General features: G+C 41.4%; 1 protein-coding gene across 1 annotated transcript in view; it reads right to left on the bottom strand.

Moving 5' to 3' along the window:
• The window catches only part of pacs2.L (phosphofurin acidic cluster sorting protein 2 L homeolog), a gene marked incomplete at its 5' end in the record, with an annotated part of 102,219 nt that overhangs the window by 29,604 nt on the left and 50,083 nt on the right, over positions 1–22,532 (bottom strand). The window contains 3 exon segments of the mRNA NM_001130942.1: positions 1,559–1,684; positions 2,934–3,023; positions 6,514–6,601. Of these exon segments, the coding sequence (NP_001124414.1) occupies positions 1,559–1,684; positions 2,934–3,023; positions 6,514–6,601 (304 nt within the window).

Raw genomic sequence — 22,532 nt, forward strand, 5'->3', positions numbered from 1 at the left:
TTTGGATAACTGTATAGTTAATCAAAAACTCTGTGTCCTTTCTGAAATACTCAAGTTACTTTTCACTATCCACCCTCTCAGCACGATGTCTTCCAAAGATTTGAGTATCTGTTGGATATTTTGAAAGCCAGTTAGTTCTAATACATTGTTGAGGCACATGAAGCCTAAACCAATATATCTGACATAACTTTCCACCCTGAACTCCTGCATGAAGAGAGACAGATTGGCAGAGAGAGAGATTGACAGCGAGAGGTTGACAAAGAGAGCGAGAGAGACTGACACAGAGAGCGAGAGATTGACAGAGAGAGATTGACAGAGAGAAATTGACAGAGAGAGAGACAGATTGACAGAGAGAGACAGATTGAAAGAGGGAGAGTGACACAGAGAGCGACTGACACAGAGAGCGAGAGATTGACAGAGAGAGATTGACAGAGAGAAATTGACAGAGAGAGAGACAGATTGACAGAGAGAGACAGATTGACAGAGAGAGACAGATTGAAAGAGGGAGAGTGACACAGAGAGCGACTGACACAGAGAGCGAGAGATTGACAAAGAGAGAGAGACACAGACATATTGACAGAGAGAGAGAGAGAGACTGACAGAGAGAAAGAGAGACACAGACAGACCGACAGAGAGAGACAGACTGACAGCGAGATTGAGAGAGAGAGAGAGAGAGAGAGATTGCTCAGAGGGGAATATGGAGGAATAACTTTATTGTTTCAGACTTGGTACAGGTGTAAGATCCCTTTTTCGGAAACCAGATATCCAGAAAGCTCCGAATTACGCTATGGCTATCTCCCATAGACTCCATTTTATCCAAATAATCCAAATTTTTAAAAATGGTTTCCTTTTTTTCTGTAGTAATAAAACAGTAGCTTGTACTTGATCCCAACCAATTGGGTTTATTTAATGTTTAAATGAATTTCTAGTAGACTTAAGGCATGGAGACCCAAATTACCGAAAGATACATTATCAGGAAAACCCCAGGTCCCGAGCATTCTGGATAACAGGTCCCATACCTGTACTGATTATATTTGGAAAGTTTCTCATTCCCTTTGCATAAGTCTGCCCAGAGAGGCAAGGAAGTCTCGTATCCCTGCTGGTACCTGCTCAGGGCAATATTATGTTGTCAACAGAGAACTTTTTTAAGAGTGTTGATTCATATATGAAACTGGCACTAAGTAAATAGTGAATAATCCACCCCCTACTGTAAAACATAAGGATATTATGAGTCACTGAGGAGTATCAGTTCCTGTATCAACGGCCTCATGCTTGTATCCAGGTCATAGAACTCCAAGGTAACTTCTAATATCCTCATATTTTACTACAGGGGGTACATTATTTATTATAATACACAAGTTTCAGTGAGTCCCGTGAGACAAATGACATCACTAAGCTCCGATTATAACTTATGACATCACTAAACACAGTTTATAAGTTCACGTGTATTGTGTATTATGATAGAATAATGGAAGAAAAGCCCAAATCTGCAGCTGGTGTATTAGATAGTATAGATCAGATAGTACCACAGTATAAGTGTATGTCCTGATGTACGCACCTCAGCCATGTTAATGCTGCCGACAGCTAGAGTCTTGTAACCAAGGATTGTTCGGTTTTTGTATCTTTTCCGCCTCTGAAGCATGATCTGTAGTTTATTTCCTTCCCTTTTCAGAAAGTGAGGATACTGCAGAGAAGAGAGCACAGGGGGGTTTATTTCTTATTTACACATGGCATGGCCGCCATATTGTTCTGTTTGTTCAGGCCGACAGTCTGTATAATCACCAGCAGTGAGTGGAGAGGTGCCACGGGGGAAACCAGAGGCAGAAGCAGACCCAGTAGTTGCAGGGGGGCAGGAGTGTAGGGGTACAGTAAGGTCCTATTTAATAAGCAATTTGCAGGGGGCAGGAGTGTAGGGGTACAGTAAGGTCCTATTTAATAAGCAATTTGCAGGGGGCAGGAGTGTAGGGGTACAGTAAGGTCCTAATATAGTGAATTGAGTACCCCCTCTAGTAAATTATAAGGATATTATAAGTTACCGAGGAGTTTCATGACCATAAAACACAAGACCTGTTTTTATACAGGTCATGGAACTCCTCTATGACTTCTAATATCCTCATATTTTGCAACAAGGGGTACTTTATTTATTATAATACACAGGTTTCAGTGAGTCATGTGACAGAAATGACATCACTACTCACCGTTTATAAGGATATAATTTACAAGATATTTGTGGCTTTTGTTCATTATATAGTGAATAAAGTACCCCCTTTTGTAAAATATAGGGATATTATAAGTTACCGAGGAGTTTCATGACCATATAAAAACACGAGGCCGAAGGCCGAGTGTTTTTATACAGGTCATGGAACTCTGAGGTAACTTCTAATATCCTCATATTTTACAACTGGGGGTACTTTATTTATTATAATACACAAATTTCAATGAGTCATGTGACAGAAATTACATCAGAACTCACCGTTTATAACTGATGACATCAGAACTCACCGTTTATAAGGATATCATTTACAAGATATTTGTGGCTTTTGTTCATTATAAGCAAATTCAAGATCTTGGTAGAATAGTCAACTTACCAATGTTTTTGGGCCCTAAATTGAACTTGCTGTGGGGCCCAGTAACATTTAGTTACACCACTAAGGGTGACATATTAATGTTGCTCACCTGGCTGGGAAGCTGTGCTTTCTATAAAGAATATACTGACTACACTGCAAGTCCTTTGGCCAGGGAAATGCATTTCCAGAAGTGAAAAATACACCAAAGAAAAAACAATCCTTCCTGGAAGTTGAACTCATTTCATTTAGCTTTGGGTCAGGGAGCAGCACATACATCATAGACTGGGTGCAAGGGTGACATTACGGGGGGCAGGACTGAGTGCTAACACTGAAAGCTTCTGCTTGTGGGAATGTAAATCAATATACCTGCAAGGAAAAGGTCAGCGCCAGGTCTGTCTCCACATGTCCACCAGGGGGCAGAACAATCTCATGAGAACGCAGGATGCGCTTGGATCCCTAGAAGATGAAAGAGAGAGAGATGAGCATCGCCTGGTACAAAGCAAAAGCTGAGGAGTACAACAAAAGAGCACGTTTGTACCCCCTGGTAACTACCCTTCGCTTGATGCGTTTGAATTTCTTGTTAAAATGGAGGTGGAAAAACACTTAGGAAAGAGCAGTGGTAAAATGAAACATAATGTGTCAATGGCTGAAAAATTAGCTTTGCAGAGTCTCCAGGATAATGAAAGTATTGTAATTTGTAAAGCTGATAAAGGGGGAGGAATCGTTGTAATGAATAAATGTGACTATGAGAATGAGGCCATTCGACAGTTAAATAACAATGCACATTATAAAAAGCTTGATAGTGATCCCTCAATGAGACTAAGGGATGAAATTAAAATCTTTTTATATTCTGCCGTCATGGAAGGTATAATTACTGATGATACTTACAACCTATTATTTCGTGAGGAAGCCAAGATACCTAACATTTATTTTTTACCAAAAATACACAAATCATTGGAAAAACCCATAGTTAGTAATGTGGGCTCTTTACTACAGCCATTAGCTATTTATGTTGATATTGCTTTACAGGAAATTACCCCTAATTTAAAACATTGTGTACAGGATACAGGTGAATTTTTACAGAGATTAGGAAAACTCTCTTTACCCACGGAGGATTTTCTCTTGTGCTCGATTGATGTCTGTGACCTGTTTACTTCTATTCCACACGATGAGGGTATAGAATGTGCCCGTTCATACCTCGGTAATACAAAAACACCAGCACACCAGATTTCTTTTTTATGCACATTATTGGAGATAGTACTTACGAAAAACTTTTTTTCTTTCAACACAGATTTCTATTTACAAACACAAGGCTGCGCCATGGGAGCTAACATGTCACCTGTGTATGCAAACATTTTCATGGATTTTTTTGAGAACACATTTATCTTTGCTAACCCTGAATACTCAGCACATATCATTACATATATGCGCTACGTGGATGACACATTTTTCTTATGGCAGGGTGGCAAGGAGAAACTTTTGGATTTCCTTAATTATTTGAATAGGGTGCATAGCACTATTAAATTTACTTTGGAATGCCACTCCACCAATATACATTTTCTTGATGTCGACATTCATCGCTCAGACACAGGATTCAGTACATCTGTTTTTACAAAGCCTACAGACCGTAATAATCTTTTAAGGCCCACATCGTTCCATGCCCCTGGCCTGTTCAGTGGTTTACCAAAAAGCCAACTAATGAGAGTTAGGAGAATCACTTCGGATGATACCCTATACGCCCAAGAATCAGAAAAAATGGTTAATAAATTTGTTGTAAAAGGTTACGATAAAAACACTCTTTTTAAAAATTCGTGAAGAGGTGGGAAAGATTCCGCGAGCCAATCTACTCACAAAAAAGAATGTTACAGCCAAACAAAAAAGAGTCCCTTTTGTTTCAACTTATGACACAAATGCTAAATACATAAGGAGAACTATTCTTAAACATTAGAAAGTTTTAAAATCTGATAGTAAATATGGAAATCTTTTTACTCTGCCACCAATTTTTTCATACAGAAGAGGAAGGAACGTGGGAGACATGGTTAAAAAGAGAGCTGATTCCGTTAGGAACACTAATAAAAAATATATTAACAGGATTGGCACTTTCCCTTGTCTCAACTGCGGCCACTGTACGGGCATCACCAAAGGGGATTATGTGATTCATCCACAAAAAGGCACAAAGCATTTTACAAAGGGTTTTCATACATGTGATTCTAAGGGCGTAATTTATTGCCTAAAATGTCCGTGTGGTTTAGCCTATATTGGGCAAACTAGTAGACCTGTAAAAATACGCCTAAATGAGCATAAAGCGGCCATTCGAAACTACAAACCACCCCCTAAAGAAACAAAAAAAGAAACTGACAAGAAAAAGAATAAACAGGAAACTTTTTTATACAAACATTTTTTTGATAAAGGGCATAGAACTTCCCAGTTAAGGTGGCAGATACTTGAAAAGGTAATAACGACGGATTATAATTTGAAATTAAAATTAAACCAGCGGGAAAGTTACTGGATTTGGTTGTTACAAACACAGACTCCAAGAGGGTTAAATGAGGAATTCAGTCTGACTAGCTATTTGTAACAGTTTCTAATTTCAATGTTTCTAATTTGTTTCCTTATTCTTTACAGATTCTCCTAATTGTATCGATTAGAATTTAGTAGCAGGGGAAGGTATGGCTAATTTTACTTCCTTTCCGCTAAGATCTCATTCAAATAGGCCTTGATTGTGTAATTTAATATAATGGCTGAACTACAACTCTCTGCTTGGTAATTTGATCATTTTGATTGTTTAATACAATGGCTGAACTATAACTCTCTGCTTGGTAATTTGATCAATTGTAGTTTTTTTTTGCAGCACTCAGGTGTCATACCGAACGAACCTTACGTCTGGACTGTAAAAACGAACTTTTTGTATTGTTTCTACATGTATTACTATTTAACTTTTTTACATGTTTGGAGGAGTGGTTAACTTCAATTACCTAATTTAAGGAAGGTGGGTGGTGGTTTTGAGCACCTGACGAAGGGGCACGCCCCCGAAACGTTGTATTGTTGGATTGACATTAAACACGGGAGCAATCCCTTGAGCATGCTACGTGTGCTGGAGTTATTTTATGTACAAAGCAAAAGCTGCCTGTGAAACAGTTAAAGGAAAACTATACCCCTCAAACAATGTAGGTCTCTATAAAAATACATTGCATGAAACAGCTCATATGTAAAACCCTGTTGCTCAAGTATTCATTTTGGGGGGTATAGTTTTCCTTTAATCACAGTATACATTGAACGGCTCCTAAAGCTAAATGACAGGCAGGTCACGCAGCTCATTGTTCATCATCATATTCACTTTACTAGGGATGCACCGAATACAGGATTCAGTTTGAAATTCGGCCAGATCCTGCTGCCAGGCTGAACCGAATCCTAATTTGCATATGTAAATTAGGGACGGGGAGGTAAATCGCATCACAAAACAAGGAAGTTAAAAATGTTTTCCCCTTCCCATCCCTAATTTGCATATGCAGGATACGGTTCGGTATTCAGCCAAATCTTTCGAGAAGGATTCAGGGATTCGGCCGAAACCAAAATAGTGGATTTGGTGCATCCCTACACTTAAATGAAATACCAGTGGGCCCTGGGGGAACGTTTTGGATCACACACAGCTCAATGAGCACAAATATGGCTGCCAGGGAAGGACAAAATGTCATTTTCATGGCACTTTTTGGCAATGCTCATAGAGGTAATAGTGAAACAAGGCGAGGTCCAAATCTCATCTCATTCCAGCCCCTACAGTCTAAATAAATCCCCAGTACACTCAGGACAATGGAATAAGGGGCAATTTCAGGACTTCTGCCCAACATTGAGCAGCCAACATGCTGCCCCTTATAACTGTCAGCTAACACCAGTAACTGTCAGGAGGTTCTTGTCACTAGCACATTATTACATAATAAATACTCACCTGCATTTTCACTGCTATGACAACTGAAATATGCTCCTTATCCAGCTCCTTTACCACCAGAATCTTCTTCAGAGTCAGACTGCAGAGCCTGTGGAAACAGGAGAGAGCGTATTAGCACCCGCATACATGTGTATCACGCAGAACCTCGTCAGAGGTCAGAAGCACTGCAGCATGGATACTGGAGGCAACACCTTGTGCTCTCCATGTATTTTATTCTCACTGAACATTTGCAGTAACACACATCGAATTAGCCTCTGTATAAACAACCTCCTCCTTTCCTCCAGCTGCAGTCTTTGAGATAAGAAGCAAGTCATTATACAGAGGCTTCTTGGTGAACTGGTTTTATATTAACAGGAAGGGGCTAGAATGTTTCTTTACCAGAATAAGAGACAGGAATATGAATAGGAGAGATGAGTAATAAAAAGTAGCAATAATAATACAATTATAGACTTATAGAGGTTCTTTTTTTAGATGGGGGGATCAGTGATTTCCCAATACAAAACTAGAAAGTGCCAGAAGAAGAAGTCAAATAATTAAAACAACTATAAAAAAAAAAATGAAGACCAATTGAAAAAGTTGCTTAGAATTCTATAACATACTAAAAGTTAACTTAAAGGAGAAGGAAAGGCTAAAAGTAAGTAAGCTTTATCAGAAAGGTCTATATAAATACACCAGTAAACCCTCAAAGTAATTCTGCTCTAGACACTGTCTCTGTCCTTTAATAGAATCTTTGGGGTGCTGAAATGGAACACAACGGATAGGGATGACAATGTACATACACATAGCTCCTTAGCTTAAAGGAGTGGTTCACCTTTAAAGGAGAAGGAAAGCTCCAAGACAGTTTATTGCCAACAGATTAGCCACACTAGTGCAAGCTAGAATGCTATATTTATTCTGCAGAATGCTTTCCCATACCTGAGTAAACAGCTCTAGACACTGTCTCTGTTTGTTTAGGATAGAAGCTGCCATTTAACCTTGGTGTGACATCACTTCCTGCCTGAGTCTCTCCCTGCTCACTCATAGCTCTGAGCTCAGATTACAGCAGGGATGGGAGGAGGGAGGGGGAGAGGAGCAAACTGAGCATGCTCAAGCCCTGCCCTGGAGGTTTCAGCTAAAAACAGGAAGTCTGATACAGAAGCCCATGTGTACACAATAGAAGGAAAGAAATGTGGCGTTTCTTTTGACAGAGGACTCAGAGCAGAATTACTTTGAGGGTTTACTGGTGTATTTATATAGACCTTTCTGATAAAGCTTATTTAATTTTAGCCTTTCCTTCTCCTTTAAGCTGTAAATAGCGAGAGACAGCTGGGCGCGACAATGACACCGTGCAAATTACATCATGCCGAGCCACCTACTCTTTTGGCTTCAATACATCACTGGCAGCCAGCAATTATCCTATTAGTATCCGATTAGACTCTCAGATCATAAAGCCGCCTTGGATAAGAATTAGCCACACAGGGATGGAAACAGCAATCTCCCCCCGCTGCCCCTAACAAGAAGTTTTATCCATAAATTCCCAATACAGCGAGCCACAGTCACCCACAAGCACACATTCAAGGGGACACACAATAATAATATCATGGCTCTCAGAAATAAAAGTCAATATCAGAGAGAGAGAAGAATGTTTTTTTAATAGACTCAGTGTTTCACTAAATGGCAAAATACAGACTAGAAATGAAAATAGAGCAGTCACTTTCTGGCAATGAGTGATGCAATATTCTAAGTAGAGGTATGGGATCCTTTATCCAGAATACTTGGGACCAGGGGTTTTCCTGGATAATAGATCTTTCCGTAATTTGGATCTTCATCCCTTAAGTCTACTAGAAAATCATGTAAATATTAAATAAACCCAATAGGCTGGTTTTGCTTCCAATAAGGATTAATTATATCTTAGTTTTTATCAAGTACAAGCTACTGTTTTATTATTACAGAGAAAAAGGAAATCATTTTAAAAAATTCTGATTATTTAGCTAAAATGGAGTCAGCCTTTCCGTAATTCTGAGCTTTATGGACAACCGGTTTCCGGATAACGGATCCCATACCTGTATAAATACTATTATTTTAGCATCTCTGACAGGATGATTAAAGCCTATGAGGCCTTATGACAAGCCGGCCTGTACAACTGCAATCACAAACTGCTTGGAACTTGCTCCTATTTTATGTAGGTGCCAGTGTTTCATTATAGCACCCGCATGGCACTTGGGGCAGCACGGGTGGAACGGCAGTTGAGTCTCTAGTGAGCCAATAAAGGCACAGTGAAAGTCTCAGTACGACATACAGTTAACTGCATTCATGCGTATGTTTCAAAGGGCAGAGGCAACAAATAAATGGATCATAAACTGCTAAGGGCAATGGCATACGGGGCATCTGCATGACAGGACCTGCTGTACGACAAGAGGAAACTCATCTATTGGGGGTTAGCAGCCATATACATGGACTTATGTGTGCATAAAAAGGAATTCAAAAAAGGAATAACAATGTACAGCACTTCTGTAAAATCCCATTTTTACTTTCTTTAATGAAAAAGAAACCGATCTCCAATATACTTTGATTAAAAAATGTGCACCATTTTTTATAAGAAACCTGACTGTATGCAGTGAAATTCTCCCTTCATTTACTGCTGTGGATAGGAATTGTCAGACGGTCCCTAACTGCTCTGCAGGGAAACAATCATACTTATGAACAGCAGGGGGGAGTCCCCACCTTACTTCCCAGCCATGCAGAACTCAAGCAGCTTTGTTTGTTTCCCTGTAGAGCAGTCGTGGACCGTGTAGAGATTTGTATTGGATTTTATTTTTGCCTTTACATCCCCTTTACTGTTTTCAACTCCAACTGCAGGGACAAACATCATGATTTAAACAGATAAACTGGCAGTGGCATAACTAGCGGGGGAGCATGGAGTGCAATTGGACCAGGGGCAGAACCCCCGCAGGGCCCACCGGCAGATCGTGCCCCGCTGTAGCCGACTGCAGCCACAAAGAAAATCTGCTTGGAGGGGACCCAGCTGCACGGCTTGCACCAGGGCCCACCCCCACGTTACTATAAACTGGGATTCTATTTGGAGGATTATTTTGCTGCAGCCACTGGTTCTGGAGAGTTGGAGAAAGTTTGTATTAACAATACAAAAACTATAAAATCCACATTAGATTACATGACAACACAGGACCCAGTGCAGTCTGTATATTCTGATTATTAATCAGTCTTGCTGTATCTGCTTCTATGGCAGATATTATTTGACTTGTGCTGTTTTGATCATTTTTGACAATCCCTAAGCAGCCCAGACCACACTGAGCATGTGCCAGTCTTGGTCTTGCAAAGATGTTTAACAAAGCTACAAGATGGTAACCCCCTGTGGCCAACTTTGAAAGCATAAATCATTTGTTTGATTAGGCTTGTGGTACAGTAAGTTCATGTTTATGTTTAGTATACAAAATACAGCATTTCTAGCCTTATTCTATTTTAGACTTTAGTTGCCTGTTAAACTTTACTCCTATAACTTTGTTAAAAAGACAAGGCATTGTAACGGCAGATCCACAGACAACGGCCCATTGATGGGACGGACAATGGCACAAGGCTCCTTTTGTGTGAGGCCGAGAGACACAGAAGAGGAGACGCAGGTAACAAAAAACATAACGCCATGTTGTTTTTCCAGCAAACAAAGAACAAGGAGAAGGCTCTCGGCTATGAGATCAGTTGGATGTGGGGCTGATCCATTGATTGTTCGGAGGCAGCCGGTAACACAGGCCGGAGGCCGGGATGGAAGCTGTAGGGCAACTGGTACAATGAGGTCGTATCAGGGGATGGAATGCGGGAAGGACCTTCTGCAACTATAAGGGATTCATTGTCCGGCACACGGGAAAATAGGAACATTCTCGCAACTTCACAAAGTGCTGACAAGTGGATTATAAACAGCTGCACAACAAGCTCCTGACAAGTAGTAAAACTGCCTCACACCCACAGCACAAAGGCCACACTAAATAGGAAAGAATAGTGAGTTTGGCATGTTGTCCTGAGCTGCTCTCACTGTGGCCATACTCATTATGTACTGCACAGTACAGGGACCTCTTATCCACAATACTCGGGACATGGGGTTTTCCACAGAACAGTCCCTGTTCATACCTTAAAGGGCACCTGTCGGCCAAAAAAATTATCCCCAACCAAAGGCGCAGGCTAATAGAGCCTCCGGTTGGGGGTAACAGTAGCTTTTTGTCCCCAGCCGTTATCCAGAAACCTCTGAATAACGGGAAGGCTGTCTCCCATAGACTCCATTTTATCCAAATCATCCAAAATGATTTCCTTTTTCTCTGCAATAATAAAACAGTAGCTTGTACTTGATCCCAACGAAGATATAATTAATCCTTATTGGAAGCAAAACCAGCCTATTGGGTTTATTTAATGTTTACATGATTTTCTAGTAGACTTAAGGTTCAAAGTATGGAAAGATCCATTATCCAGAAGACCCCAAGTATTCTGGATAACAGGTCCCATACCTTTACCTTTTACTTGATCCCAACTAAGATATAATTAATCCTTATTGCAGGCAAAACCAACCTATTGGGTTTATTTAATATTTATATGATTTTTTAGTAGACTTAAGGGTTGAAGATGCAAATTGTGGAAAGATCTGTTATCTGGAAAACTCCAGGTCCAGAGCATTCTGAATAACAGGTCCCATTACCTGTATCTTAGTTTGTATTGAGACCAGTGTACACTTTTATTTTTACAAAGGAAAAAGTAAATCACTTTTTAAAAATGTGGATTATTTGGATAAATTGGAGTCTATGGGAGACGGCTTTACATAATTTGGAGCTTTCTGGATCATGGGTTTCCAGACAAGGGATCCTATACCTGTACCTACATTTCCCATGTATAACAGACACCCATACATGTCAACCACTGCCAGTAAGCTTCCCTTCCTCTTCTGCCTCCTAATAACTTTCAAATGGGGGTCACTGACCCCGGCAGCCAAAAACATATTCTCTGAGGCTTCCGTGTTATGGCTACAGTTACTTTTTCATGACCGTCTCTCACTATTTACACCCTCCCCTATTCATCTTTCAGTCACCTATTCAAACCAATGCCTTTGGTAAACTGAACCCTATTAACCAATCAGCTGCTGATTTGCTAAATAATTTAAAAAAAGAAATAAATAAATAAAAAAATTAGGACCAATTGCACATTGTCCCAGACAATCATTCTCTACATCATCTGGGAAAAAAAATATTCATATTCATACACGCATCTCAAATGAAAGTGGATCTAAGGCCCAAAAATTAATTGATGGAAAGCGATTTTTTAGTGGTTTCTGAGATTTTGACAGTTTTAGGGTAAGGGCACATGGGCAGATTCGGGGAGATTAGTTTCCTCATGAGGTGAATCTCCCCGAATTGGTCCGTGTGCCCTTACCCATAGGGGGTTATTTTCTAAACTCCAAATGCAGAAATCACGAAAAATTGGATTTTTTTTTTATTAAATCAGAATTTTAAAAAAAAATCACAAAATTTTCAGATTTTTTTTTCGGAACCCCCGAAGACGGAAACGTCAGAATCTGAAAATCCTGCCTGTTGAGGTTGCATATAAGTCAATGGGAGAACTCCCAATGATTTTTTTGATGTGCGCTGGGTTTTTGGCAATACCACAAAGTTTTCGGGCAAAATATCTAAAAAATCGTGAAAATTTGATGAAAAAAACCCCAGAAAAAACGTGAAAATCAGATTTTTAAAGTTTTTTTCCGGATTTCTTCCTGCAAACAAAATTTTCGGGAAAGTGTATAAATTTTTTTCAGAAAATATTGAGTCTCTTGGGTTCATTCATAAACACTGGGCAAATTTGCACCAGGGCAGTAACCAATGGCAACCAGACATTTGTTTTCATGGGTATTACCTGCAGCTGGTTATGGGTTATTGCCGTGGTGCAAATTGAATGAACCCAAGAGAGTCAGCAACACTAAAATGAATGTACAGGACAGAACAATTAGGCTTGGACACGCTCATGTCACAGCTGCTGAGCTGAAAGGCTGAAAGTAGCAGTCTAAAACTGCCAATATGCGAGAAAACACTAAAAACAGAAAATGAATGTAAATATCAAAGTGTTTGTAAGCCCTCTGAATATGTTTATAACAGATGTTTTGTTTAAATCCCCTTTAATTAGCAATCCCCAGTCCATTTTTGTGGTGCCAAACGAATGAAAGGTGTATGTGCATGTAATAATCACCGGTCTATGGACTAATGTGTGTGTATTTTGTGTGTTCATGGACGTGCATTGATGACGTGTGAAGGGTAAATATGTAGAGGTTTGTGTATAGAGTCCATAGAGATAAAGCATATGGGAGATAACGTTTAGGCAGGAGCTGACGGAATGCCCCAGGCAATACTATATTTTGGTTATGATGACATTACAGAGATATGAGTGAATGTCACACACAGCAGAGCAGGAATGTCCTGTGCACTCGGCCCCTCTTACATTACGCTTTATTTAGAGGCAGATAATTGGAAGTAGATCCCTATATATAAATATAGCGCATTTATCCTATCTTTAGTGATCTAAGGTTAGCTACTGGAGCTGTCTGGCCAGTCGGGAGATGGGGTTTATCACATATTCCTATGCGGCAGTTTATAGATGACAGTTTAATCCGAGGCCATCAAAGATATATGGGGCTTTGGTGCTACAATAACTCTTGGCCACAGAGAACATTCCTACAGTCCTGTGTCTAAATAGGTTCCGTTTGTTTTCCTAACCCACAATTTGTATACCCCCCCCACGCCAGGTAAGGGCAGCATCTTGCCCCTAGCAAAGCACATGGTAGGTTGAGCCATAACTCCCAACTGACCCGTTTTTAGAGGGATAGTCCCTCTTTTGACAGCTCAACCCGTAGTCCCTCATTGGATACTGGAAATTCCCGTTTTTTTCTCTGCAGTGAACAGGCAGAAAAAGAAACGTTTCTAACTTAAATGGCTTTTGGCAGAGAGCCCAGAACAGCCACAGCAGAAGATAAGATACTTTTGTTACAATTTAATAACAAGTCCCTTGGGAAAAGTTAGACTGACAGCTTAAAGGGCAATTCACAGAAAATATGTTCAAACTTTCATAACCTGCCAAATTTTTTAAAATGAACATGGTAATTAGGGGTGTGGCCATAAAAGGGGGTGTGGTCAAAATTGCCACGCTACACACCTTTTTTGTCCCTCGTTATATTTCCAAAATGTTGGGAGCTGTGGGTTGAGCCCATAGGCACCCGGTTATTTATTCCACCGGTGAAACTGTAGAAGGGAATGGGAACGCAGTATTTAATGTAGGCTGGATATGGGAGCACAAGCCAAAAAACTAATCTGCAAAAGACACAGTACATGAAATGTTCTAGAGAATAATAAAAGGTTCTAGAAGCAAAGGAATGTGGGATTTGGCTATGAACACAAACACGACACTGGGGGAAGAGCTGATACAGCTGCAGAGATTTGTGCAGATAATGTAGAACCATGTGCAAGGTCAGGCTCAAACACACAAACAATAGCTTGGCTGCAAGTTGTATGAAAGCAGATATGTGGTGCAGAACACAGCGAGCAGGAGCCAGAAGCAGCAGTGCGCCTCTCTCATATTGTAACACACCTCCCCCTGGGAACAGCCACTCACTACCCAGCACCCCAAAAACTGGCCTGACCAATGGGTGAATCCTCCTCGGTAGTGTCCCTTTAAGACTGAGACAGACACTGGCAGAATGGAAAAACTAGGACACTATATTATATATTATATTTACCCACGGCTGGATTAAGCCAATATAAATATGTAAATAGATTAACATTTGAGCTGCGTGCTAAGAATTTTCAATGAGGAGAGCTTGCTCATTTGCGATACCATATTCCTGCAAGTATAAAAGCACCATCACACTGCAATATATGATATGAAAAAGTTTGGGAACCCCTCTCAGCCTGCATAATAATTGACTCCACTTTCAAAAAAAAAAAAAAAAAAAGATAGCAGTGGTATGTCTTTCATTTCCCAGGAACATCTGAGAACTGGGGTGTTTTCTGAACAAAGATTTTTAGTGACGCAGTATTAGAGAAATTAAATCACATGTGAAAAACTGGCTGTGCAAAAATGTGGGTACCCTTGTAATTTTGCTAATTTGAATGCAAGTAACTGCTCAATACTGATTACTGGAAACACCAAATCGGTTGGATTGGCTTGTTAAGCCTTAAGCTTCATAGGCAGGTGTGTCCAATCATGAGAAAAGGTATTTAAGGCGGCCAATTGCAAGTTGTGCTTCTGTTTTACTCTCTCTGAAGAGTGACAGCCTGGGATTTTCACAGCAACTCTCAAAACAAAGATTGTTCAGTATCATGATTTAGGGGAAGGCTACAAAAAGCTATAAGAAGAAGAACTCGACCCGGACCCACCCGCCACCCGGAAACGGGGCTGCGTGGTCAGCCCGAACCCGACCTACCCGCAGGTATCGGGTCGGCTCGCACATCACTATTGCTTAGTATTATATTTTGCTTTCAACAGGCCCATCATTTCTGGGCTTCTATCAGAATGAACTGTCACTGGAAGGAGCGGTCAACCCAGATGAACTAGAAGAAACACTTTTGCCGAAGGAAGGGACTTCCAGTTGGCCAAGGAAAACTCTGCTGGGTATTGGAACAAGAGACAAATAAAATGGCGCTTCAAGACCAAATCACATTGTTCTGTATTAAATGGTATAAGTGTGTTTGGTTTCTCCTAAAATGCTCCAAGGTCATTTTTATAACAGGAGCTCAAGCCTGTAACACAAGAGAATCAAAGCAGGCACTTGGCAAACAGGTCTCAAAGTAAAGGCAGACAGTTCAAGGGTGACGCGTTTTGTGCCTACACTGGGCATAGGCATGAAATGCGCTGGCTGTAATTATTATATATGATTAACCGTTTTACTTTTGTAAGCAGCTTGTTGAGTGACTGATGTTAATTTGCCTTCGATTTTGCATTCTTTTGGGCTGGAGGGAACAAAGCAGTTTAACAACCCCCCTAGGGGGCAATATTCTGTTGCGGCTGCTTGTATGACTACAAGGCACGATCAAGCTGCCTTAATCCTCCCCCCTGACACAGATTTCAAAACACTAGCTCACGTGCCGCCCCCGAGTAGCAGCTTGCCAGCATCCAAGCTGTGATTTATCTCTTGGCAAGAGAGGGATGGCTTTTCCCAGCTAACTGGAAACTATTCCAAGTTTAAGGGAAAGTTTCAAGCAGCAGAGAAAATGCTTCCAGCGAGAGGCACCCGGTCCATCCCCCTTGTAAAGTCCAACCTGTCCTTTTGATGCTATGATTTTACAAATATGATAGATATAGGGCCAAGCAAAGGTGCAGGGCACAGGACACCAACACCGGCGCCATCTTGTATTCCTATCCACATCAATGCTTAGGAAATAGGATACAATTAAAAAAGAGGGGCAGGGAGGCAGGGGACATTGATCCTTCTGTCAGTGCAGAACATGCCCTTGGTACGTTATGTGGAATATTGCTTTGGAGTCCGGCAGCATCTTTATAGAGAAGACATGCATGGAAACTAAAATGAACTGGGAAGGAGAATCCAACTAAATCACTTGCCATCCCAGTGACCTGACAAAGTAGTTGCCAATGCCCCCGCATGTACTTGAACCAAAATAAAATAGGTTAAAACAAGCAACAAAATGATCTTTTTGACAGTATCAATCTTCTTCTTCTTGGAGGCGAGGCAGCAGCAAAACGACTGCAGGAAATGCACAAAGCTGCAACTGTCATCTGGATGTTGGGCTCCCTAGTCAGGAGCTCAGCACTGTAATTTAATCTAAATTTGATCTCTTCCATATCGAATGTAATCCTCTTAGTGAGCTGCACGGAGCTAGCAAAGGGATGTAATGATGTGATACGAGCACGGTGAGAAGAAGCCCTTGTTCTCCAAGACAAGAGGGAGCCAAGCTTGGGAATGTTCCAGGTGGAGCAGAGGAGACGATTAAGAGCCGTTTATAGACTTAATACAATACCCACCACCCAATCTGCAGCAGATACCCAGGTGAAATATAATACCTTCTCACAAACAAAGCTAGCATAAGCATCTTATTTTGAAATTAGAAATGTTAAAGACTGGAGAAGCTTATGGGAAAAATAGTTACCAGATACTAAAAATGATGTTCTGGTGTACAGCTGTCCTCAAAAATCAGGGTTCGCTCATTTCTTTTTGGTTGGGTGCACATGAAATTAAAATTTGTGCCTCATTTACAGTGAATATTGCCCCCAATGCTGCAGAATTGTGTCAACAGAAGTGCCATGCCTGTTACTTGGCACTTAGTGATCCCTATAGGATATTGGTGGAATGGTCATTTAGTTCCTTAATACTTGGTCCTACCTGTCTATATCAGAAGAACAAATGCAGAGCAACAGTCAAGGGTGGCCTGGTCTGCTGGAATCCCAGGGAATGGCCCGGAGGACTTAATCAGCTCTATAATTCCTACCATAAAGCCGACTGATAAAGATACCATTAAATCACATTTATATCTAATGCTGCATGGAGTAGGCCCTTGATGTCCCACCCAAGATGCTAAATAATATTTAAATGAAGAGCAACATTTCACCCAGGCTTCATGCATCTCCTTGAGTGTAGAAAGGAAATATATCGGACAGAAGAAATAACAGAATTCAGGACATCTGCAACATTGAAGATAGCGTATATATAGCAAGTATATGCATTAATACACATGGTCACATTTGCTTCTGAGGCTTGAACCCTCCTCCCAAGCTAAACGTTACTTATAAATAGGGCATCGTTTCCCCTATGATGCATATAATTTTATCATTAATAAATAAAAGTGGTGTCCGACTAATAATTAAGTCACAATACCGCCGGGATAGAATTCCATTCAGTGCTTTAAAGGGCCAGGCCCGGAAGATGGCAGAGGATGATGAGCATTACACATCCGTTGTAGAACAACAGAACAAAATGGCCTCTGACATCAGCGCTAAAAGCATTGCCAAATAAATAATGAATCCGGAATTAGTTCCAACTCCCTAAATAAAAAGAGACGTATAATTTAATGTCCCGCGCCTTTGAAATCCATCTGCATTAAACTTGATACTCCTTCCATTCTTACTCCAAGGCAATTTTCCCAATGCCTATTGTATGTATATTATTCATGCCTCTGCCCATCTGGAATTCAATATTTACATGTGATTCTAGCTTTCCTGTACCTTTCCCGTGACAATGGTATTCCGTTTCAAAGACAATTGTATTCTTTTGGCACTACAGACATAGGAAAAAGATCTGGCATGGAGCGAGGAATTAAAAGTATCATTGGGAACTTTGTATTGTCGGCCAATTGGCCTTTAACGATCGCCAAGGACCAACTGCCACATTGCCCCTGAGGTGGGCACCAATAAAGTCCTAGAAACCGGAGGAATGGGAAAAGCTAAAAATCTCCCATAATCCCACTAAGCATATTCTAGTCTGGATGCTAGTGTCAACCCACTCTTCTGGAGATATGTAATAAAAGGCACTAAGATTGCCCAGGAGCAGTAACCCATAGCAACCAATCAGCAGGCAGCATTTACTGGTCACCTGTTTAATAACAAACATCCTATTGTTTGCTATGTGTTTCTGCGCTTAGGTAAACTTAGTGCCTGGAATTACATATAGGGGGGCCCATGTTTAAAAAACTAAAACAGTTTCATGTATGTTCCCTGTATATTTTCTCTGTATCCCCATAGTTTAGTAACAGACTTTGCAAGCAGTTTCAGTCATGTCTAAGTCTCCATTGTTTACTTGCTCTCACCTATACTCAATGCATTTCAGCAGTTCCGGGCAGTGCAGTTTGTCTATATATAAAATATATATATTTATAGGTTTCTCTATTGCGGTTGGCTAAATCTTGTACGTAGGTTGGCACATAAGCGAGTGTTACAGGGTCTCTTGCGGAGGATTAGGTCACACAGAGCAGCTAGAATTACTCCGTATGATGCAACTGGACCTGTGACATTTGGAGCCCAGGAGTTTAAGGGTACAAAACTGAGGAAATATATGACATTTCCCTGTTGTTTCAAATGCTGAAGCCCCACGGGCAGAATTCAGTGTTCCGTACAGTGGAAATGAATCCGACCCGTTTGTCAGGTCTTTCCAACGAGACGTGAAATTGGCACAAGGAGCCCCCAGAATGTTCTGGCCTGGGGACAGGAGCGTCTGTCAGTCGGTGCAGGATTAATAAATGAGGAGGGAAGCCTATGAGAGAGAAGATATAGAAGCTTCTGACTTCTGTTTTATAACGTTATATCTCAACAGGTGGGAAGTAGGAACAAAAAGCACATCTGTCCCATCATTAGCTGCTTTACAACTACTGTCCCTGGGCCAAGGCTAGCGGCACACAGCTGCAGATTATACTTCTGTAGAGCAGAGAATCGAATGCAGATCATACTCCTGTAGAGCAGAGAATCAGATCATACTCCTGTAAAACAGAGAATCAGCTGCAGATCATACTCCGGTAGAGCAGAGAATCGGCTGCAGATCATTCTCCTGTAGAGCAGAGAATCTGATGCAGATCATACTCCTGTAGACCAGAGAATTGGCTGCAGTAGAGCAGAGAATCTGCTGCATGTGATACTCCAGTAGAGCAGAGAATCGGCTGAAGATGATACTCCAGTAGAGCAGAGAATTGGCTGCAGATGATACTCCAGTAGAGCAGAGAATTGGCTGCAGATGATACTCCAGTAGAGCAGAGAATCGGCTGCAGATGATACTCCAGTAGAGCAGAGAATCGGCTGCAGATGATACTCCAGTAGAGCAGAGAATCGGCTGCAGATGATACTCCAGTATAGCAGAGAATCGGCTGCAGATGATACTCCAGTAGAGCAGAGAATCGGCTGCAGATGATACTCCAGTAGAGCAGAGAATCGGCTGCAGATCATACTCCAGTAGAGCAGAGAATCAGCTGCAGATCATACTCCCGTAGAGCAGAGAATCAGCTGCAGATCATACTCCCGTAGAGCAGAGAATCAGATCATACTCCTGTAGAGCAGAGAATCAGATGCAGATCATACTCCTGTAGAGCAGAGAATCAGATCATACTCCCGTAGAGCAGAGAATCAGCTGCAGATTATACTCCCGTAGAGCAGAGAATCAGATGCAGATCATACTCCTGTAGAGCAGAGAATCAGATCATACTCCTGTAGAGCAGAGAATCAGATGCAGATCATACTCCTGTAGAGCAGAGAATCAGCTGCAGATCATACTCCAGTAGAGCAGAGAATCAGCTGCAGATCATACTCCTGTAGAGCAGAGAATCAGCTGCAGATCATACTCCTGTAGAGCAGAGAATCAGCTGCAGATCATACTCCTGTAAAACAGAGAATCAGCTGCAGATCATACTCCTGTAGAGCAGAGAATCAGCTGCAGATCATACTCCTGTAGAGCAGAGAATCAGATGCAGATCATACTCCTGTAGAGCAGAGAATCAGATCATACTCCTGTAGAGCAGAGAATCAGATGCAGATCATACTCCTGTAGAGCAGAGAATCAGCTGCAGATCATACTCCAGTAGAGCAGAGAATCAGCTGCAGATCATACTCCTGTAGAGCAGAGAATCAGCTGCAGATCATACTCCTGTAAAACAGAGAATCAGCTGCAGATCATACTCCTGTAGAGCAGAGAATCAGCTGCAGATCATACTCCTGTAGAGCAGAGAATCAGATGCAGATCATACTCCTGTAGAGCAGAGAATTGGCTGCAGATCATACTCCTGTAGAGCAGAGAATCAGATCCAGATCATACTCCTGTAGAGCAGAGAATCAGCTGCAGATCATACTCCTGTAGAGCAGAGAATCAGATCCAGATCATACTCCTGTAGAGCAGAGAATTAACTGCAGATCATACTCCTGTAGAGCAGAGAATCAGCTGCAGATCATACTCCTGTAGAGCAGAGAATCAGATGCAGATCATACTCCTGTAGAGCAGAGAATTGGCTGCAGATCATACTCCTGTAGAGCAGAGAATCAGATCCAGATCATACTCCTGTAGAGCAGAGAATCAGCTGCAGATCATACTCCTGTAGAGCAGAGAATCAGATCCAGATCATACTCCAGTAGAGCAGAGAATCAGCTGCAGATCATACTCCAGTAGAGCAGAGAATGGACTGCAGATCATACTCCAGTAGATCATTAACTGCAGATCATACTCCTGTAGAGCAGAGAATTAACTGCAGATCATACTCCAGTAGAGCAGAGAATCAGCTGCAGATCATACTCCAGTAGAGCAGAGAATCAGCTGCAGATCATACTCCAGTAGAGCAGAGAATGGACTGCAGATCATACTCCAGTAGAGCAGAGAATCAGCTGCAGATCATACTCCTGTAAAACAGAGAATCAGCTGCAGATCATACTCCTGTAGAGCAGAGAATCAGCTGCAGATCATACTCCTGTAGAGCAGAGAATCAGATGCAGATCATACTCCTGTAGAGCAGAGAATTGGCTGCAGATCATACTCCTGTAGAGCAGAGAATCAGATCCAGATCATACTCCTGTAGAGCAGAGAATCAGCTGCAGATCATACTCCTGTAGAGCAGAGAATCAGATCCAGATCATACTCCTGTAGAGCAGAGAATTAACTGCAGATCATACTCCTGTAGAGCAGAGAATCAGCTGCAGATCATACTCCTGTAGAGCAGAGAATCAGATGCAGATCATACTCCTGTAGAGCAGAGAATTGGCTGCAGATCATACTCCTGTAGAGCAGAGAATCAGATCCAGATCATACTCCTGTAGAGCAGAGAATCAGCTGCAGATCATACTCCTGTAGAGCAGAGAATCAGATCCAGATCATACTCCTGTAGAGCAGAGAATTAACTGCAGATCATACTCCAGTAGAGCAGAGAATTAGCTGCAGATCATACTCCAGTAGAGCAGAGAATGGACTGCAGATCATACTCCAGTAGATCATTAACTGCAGATCATACTCCTGTAGAGCAGAGAATTAACTGCAGATCATACTCCAGTAGAGCAGAGAATCAGCTGCAGATCATACTCCAGTAGAGCAGAGAATCAGCTGCAGATCATACTCCAGTAGAGCAGAGAATGGCTTTAGGCAATACCTTGTGAACGTCGATGTGCTGGGCTTTGGTATAGAGATAATGCACAGTGGGTATTTTATACATGTAGGTTCTATGTATGCAGCAGAAAAAGCTGCCAATACTTCGGTCCATACAGGTTGTGTCTCTAAGCTGGCAGTTTATTGGCTGTGTATGGGGCCTTGCCGACAGCTTGGCCAATAGCTAGCGACCCAAAAATGATAATAAACCTGGATCTGTCATTGCTGTGCCTGTATGTTTAACACTCAAGGAGAAACACAAGGATACAGAACATTAATTCAGTTATCTTGGCAGATAAAACGCTGTAAAGCTCTTCTTTCTCACGTATGTGGCATTGGATGGCAAATCTCTCGTGCAGATAATAGTTGGGATGTTTAAACCAGATCATTTTGGGAGATGTCCCTACGTTTGACTTGTAACACACAAAATAGTTGATCTGTGGATGTCACAAAGTTAAGGGGGGCCTGGGGGTGTTTGCCACAGACTCCATCACTGGGTGCCATGGATACAAGAAAGTGCCATGCAAAGTCATGGACTAGGAGAGCAACATAAATGATGTCCTTGCACTGTATAATTGACCCAAATAACTGAAAGGGTTAATAGCATGGCAAGCGGAACTACAGAAAGCGGCTGGAGAGACAGGATTTCGGGAGAGGGATACAATATGTGTAATTAAACCCCTGAGGCAGGCAAATGTTGCCTTAAGGGATCTATATCGGCTCACACCTCTGGTAAATATTATACATCTCCACCAGCCTTTGTTCAGAAATGTAGTCCATTACCCAGGCAGCCGTTGGCAAAGCAGAGCGAAGAAGAATAGGAAACCGTATAGCTGCAAAGACCGGCAATAAAAAATAAGTACAATTCAACTGAAGCTTCAAAAATGTTTCTTGGTTGCTTTCTTAAAGCGGTTGGTTCACCTTAAAGGGACACTGTCATGGGAAA

The sequence above is a fragment of the Xenopus laevis genome, chromosome 8L (assembly GCF_017654675.1).
Source record: "Xenopus laevis strain J_2021 chromosome 8L, Xenopus_laevis_v10.1, whole genome shotgun sequence".
In the NCBI taxonomy this organism is placed as follows: domain Eukaryota; kingdom Metazoa; phylum Chordata; class Amphibia; order Anura; family Pipidae; genus Xenopus; species Xenopus laevis.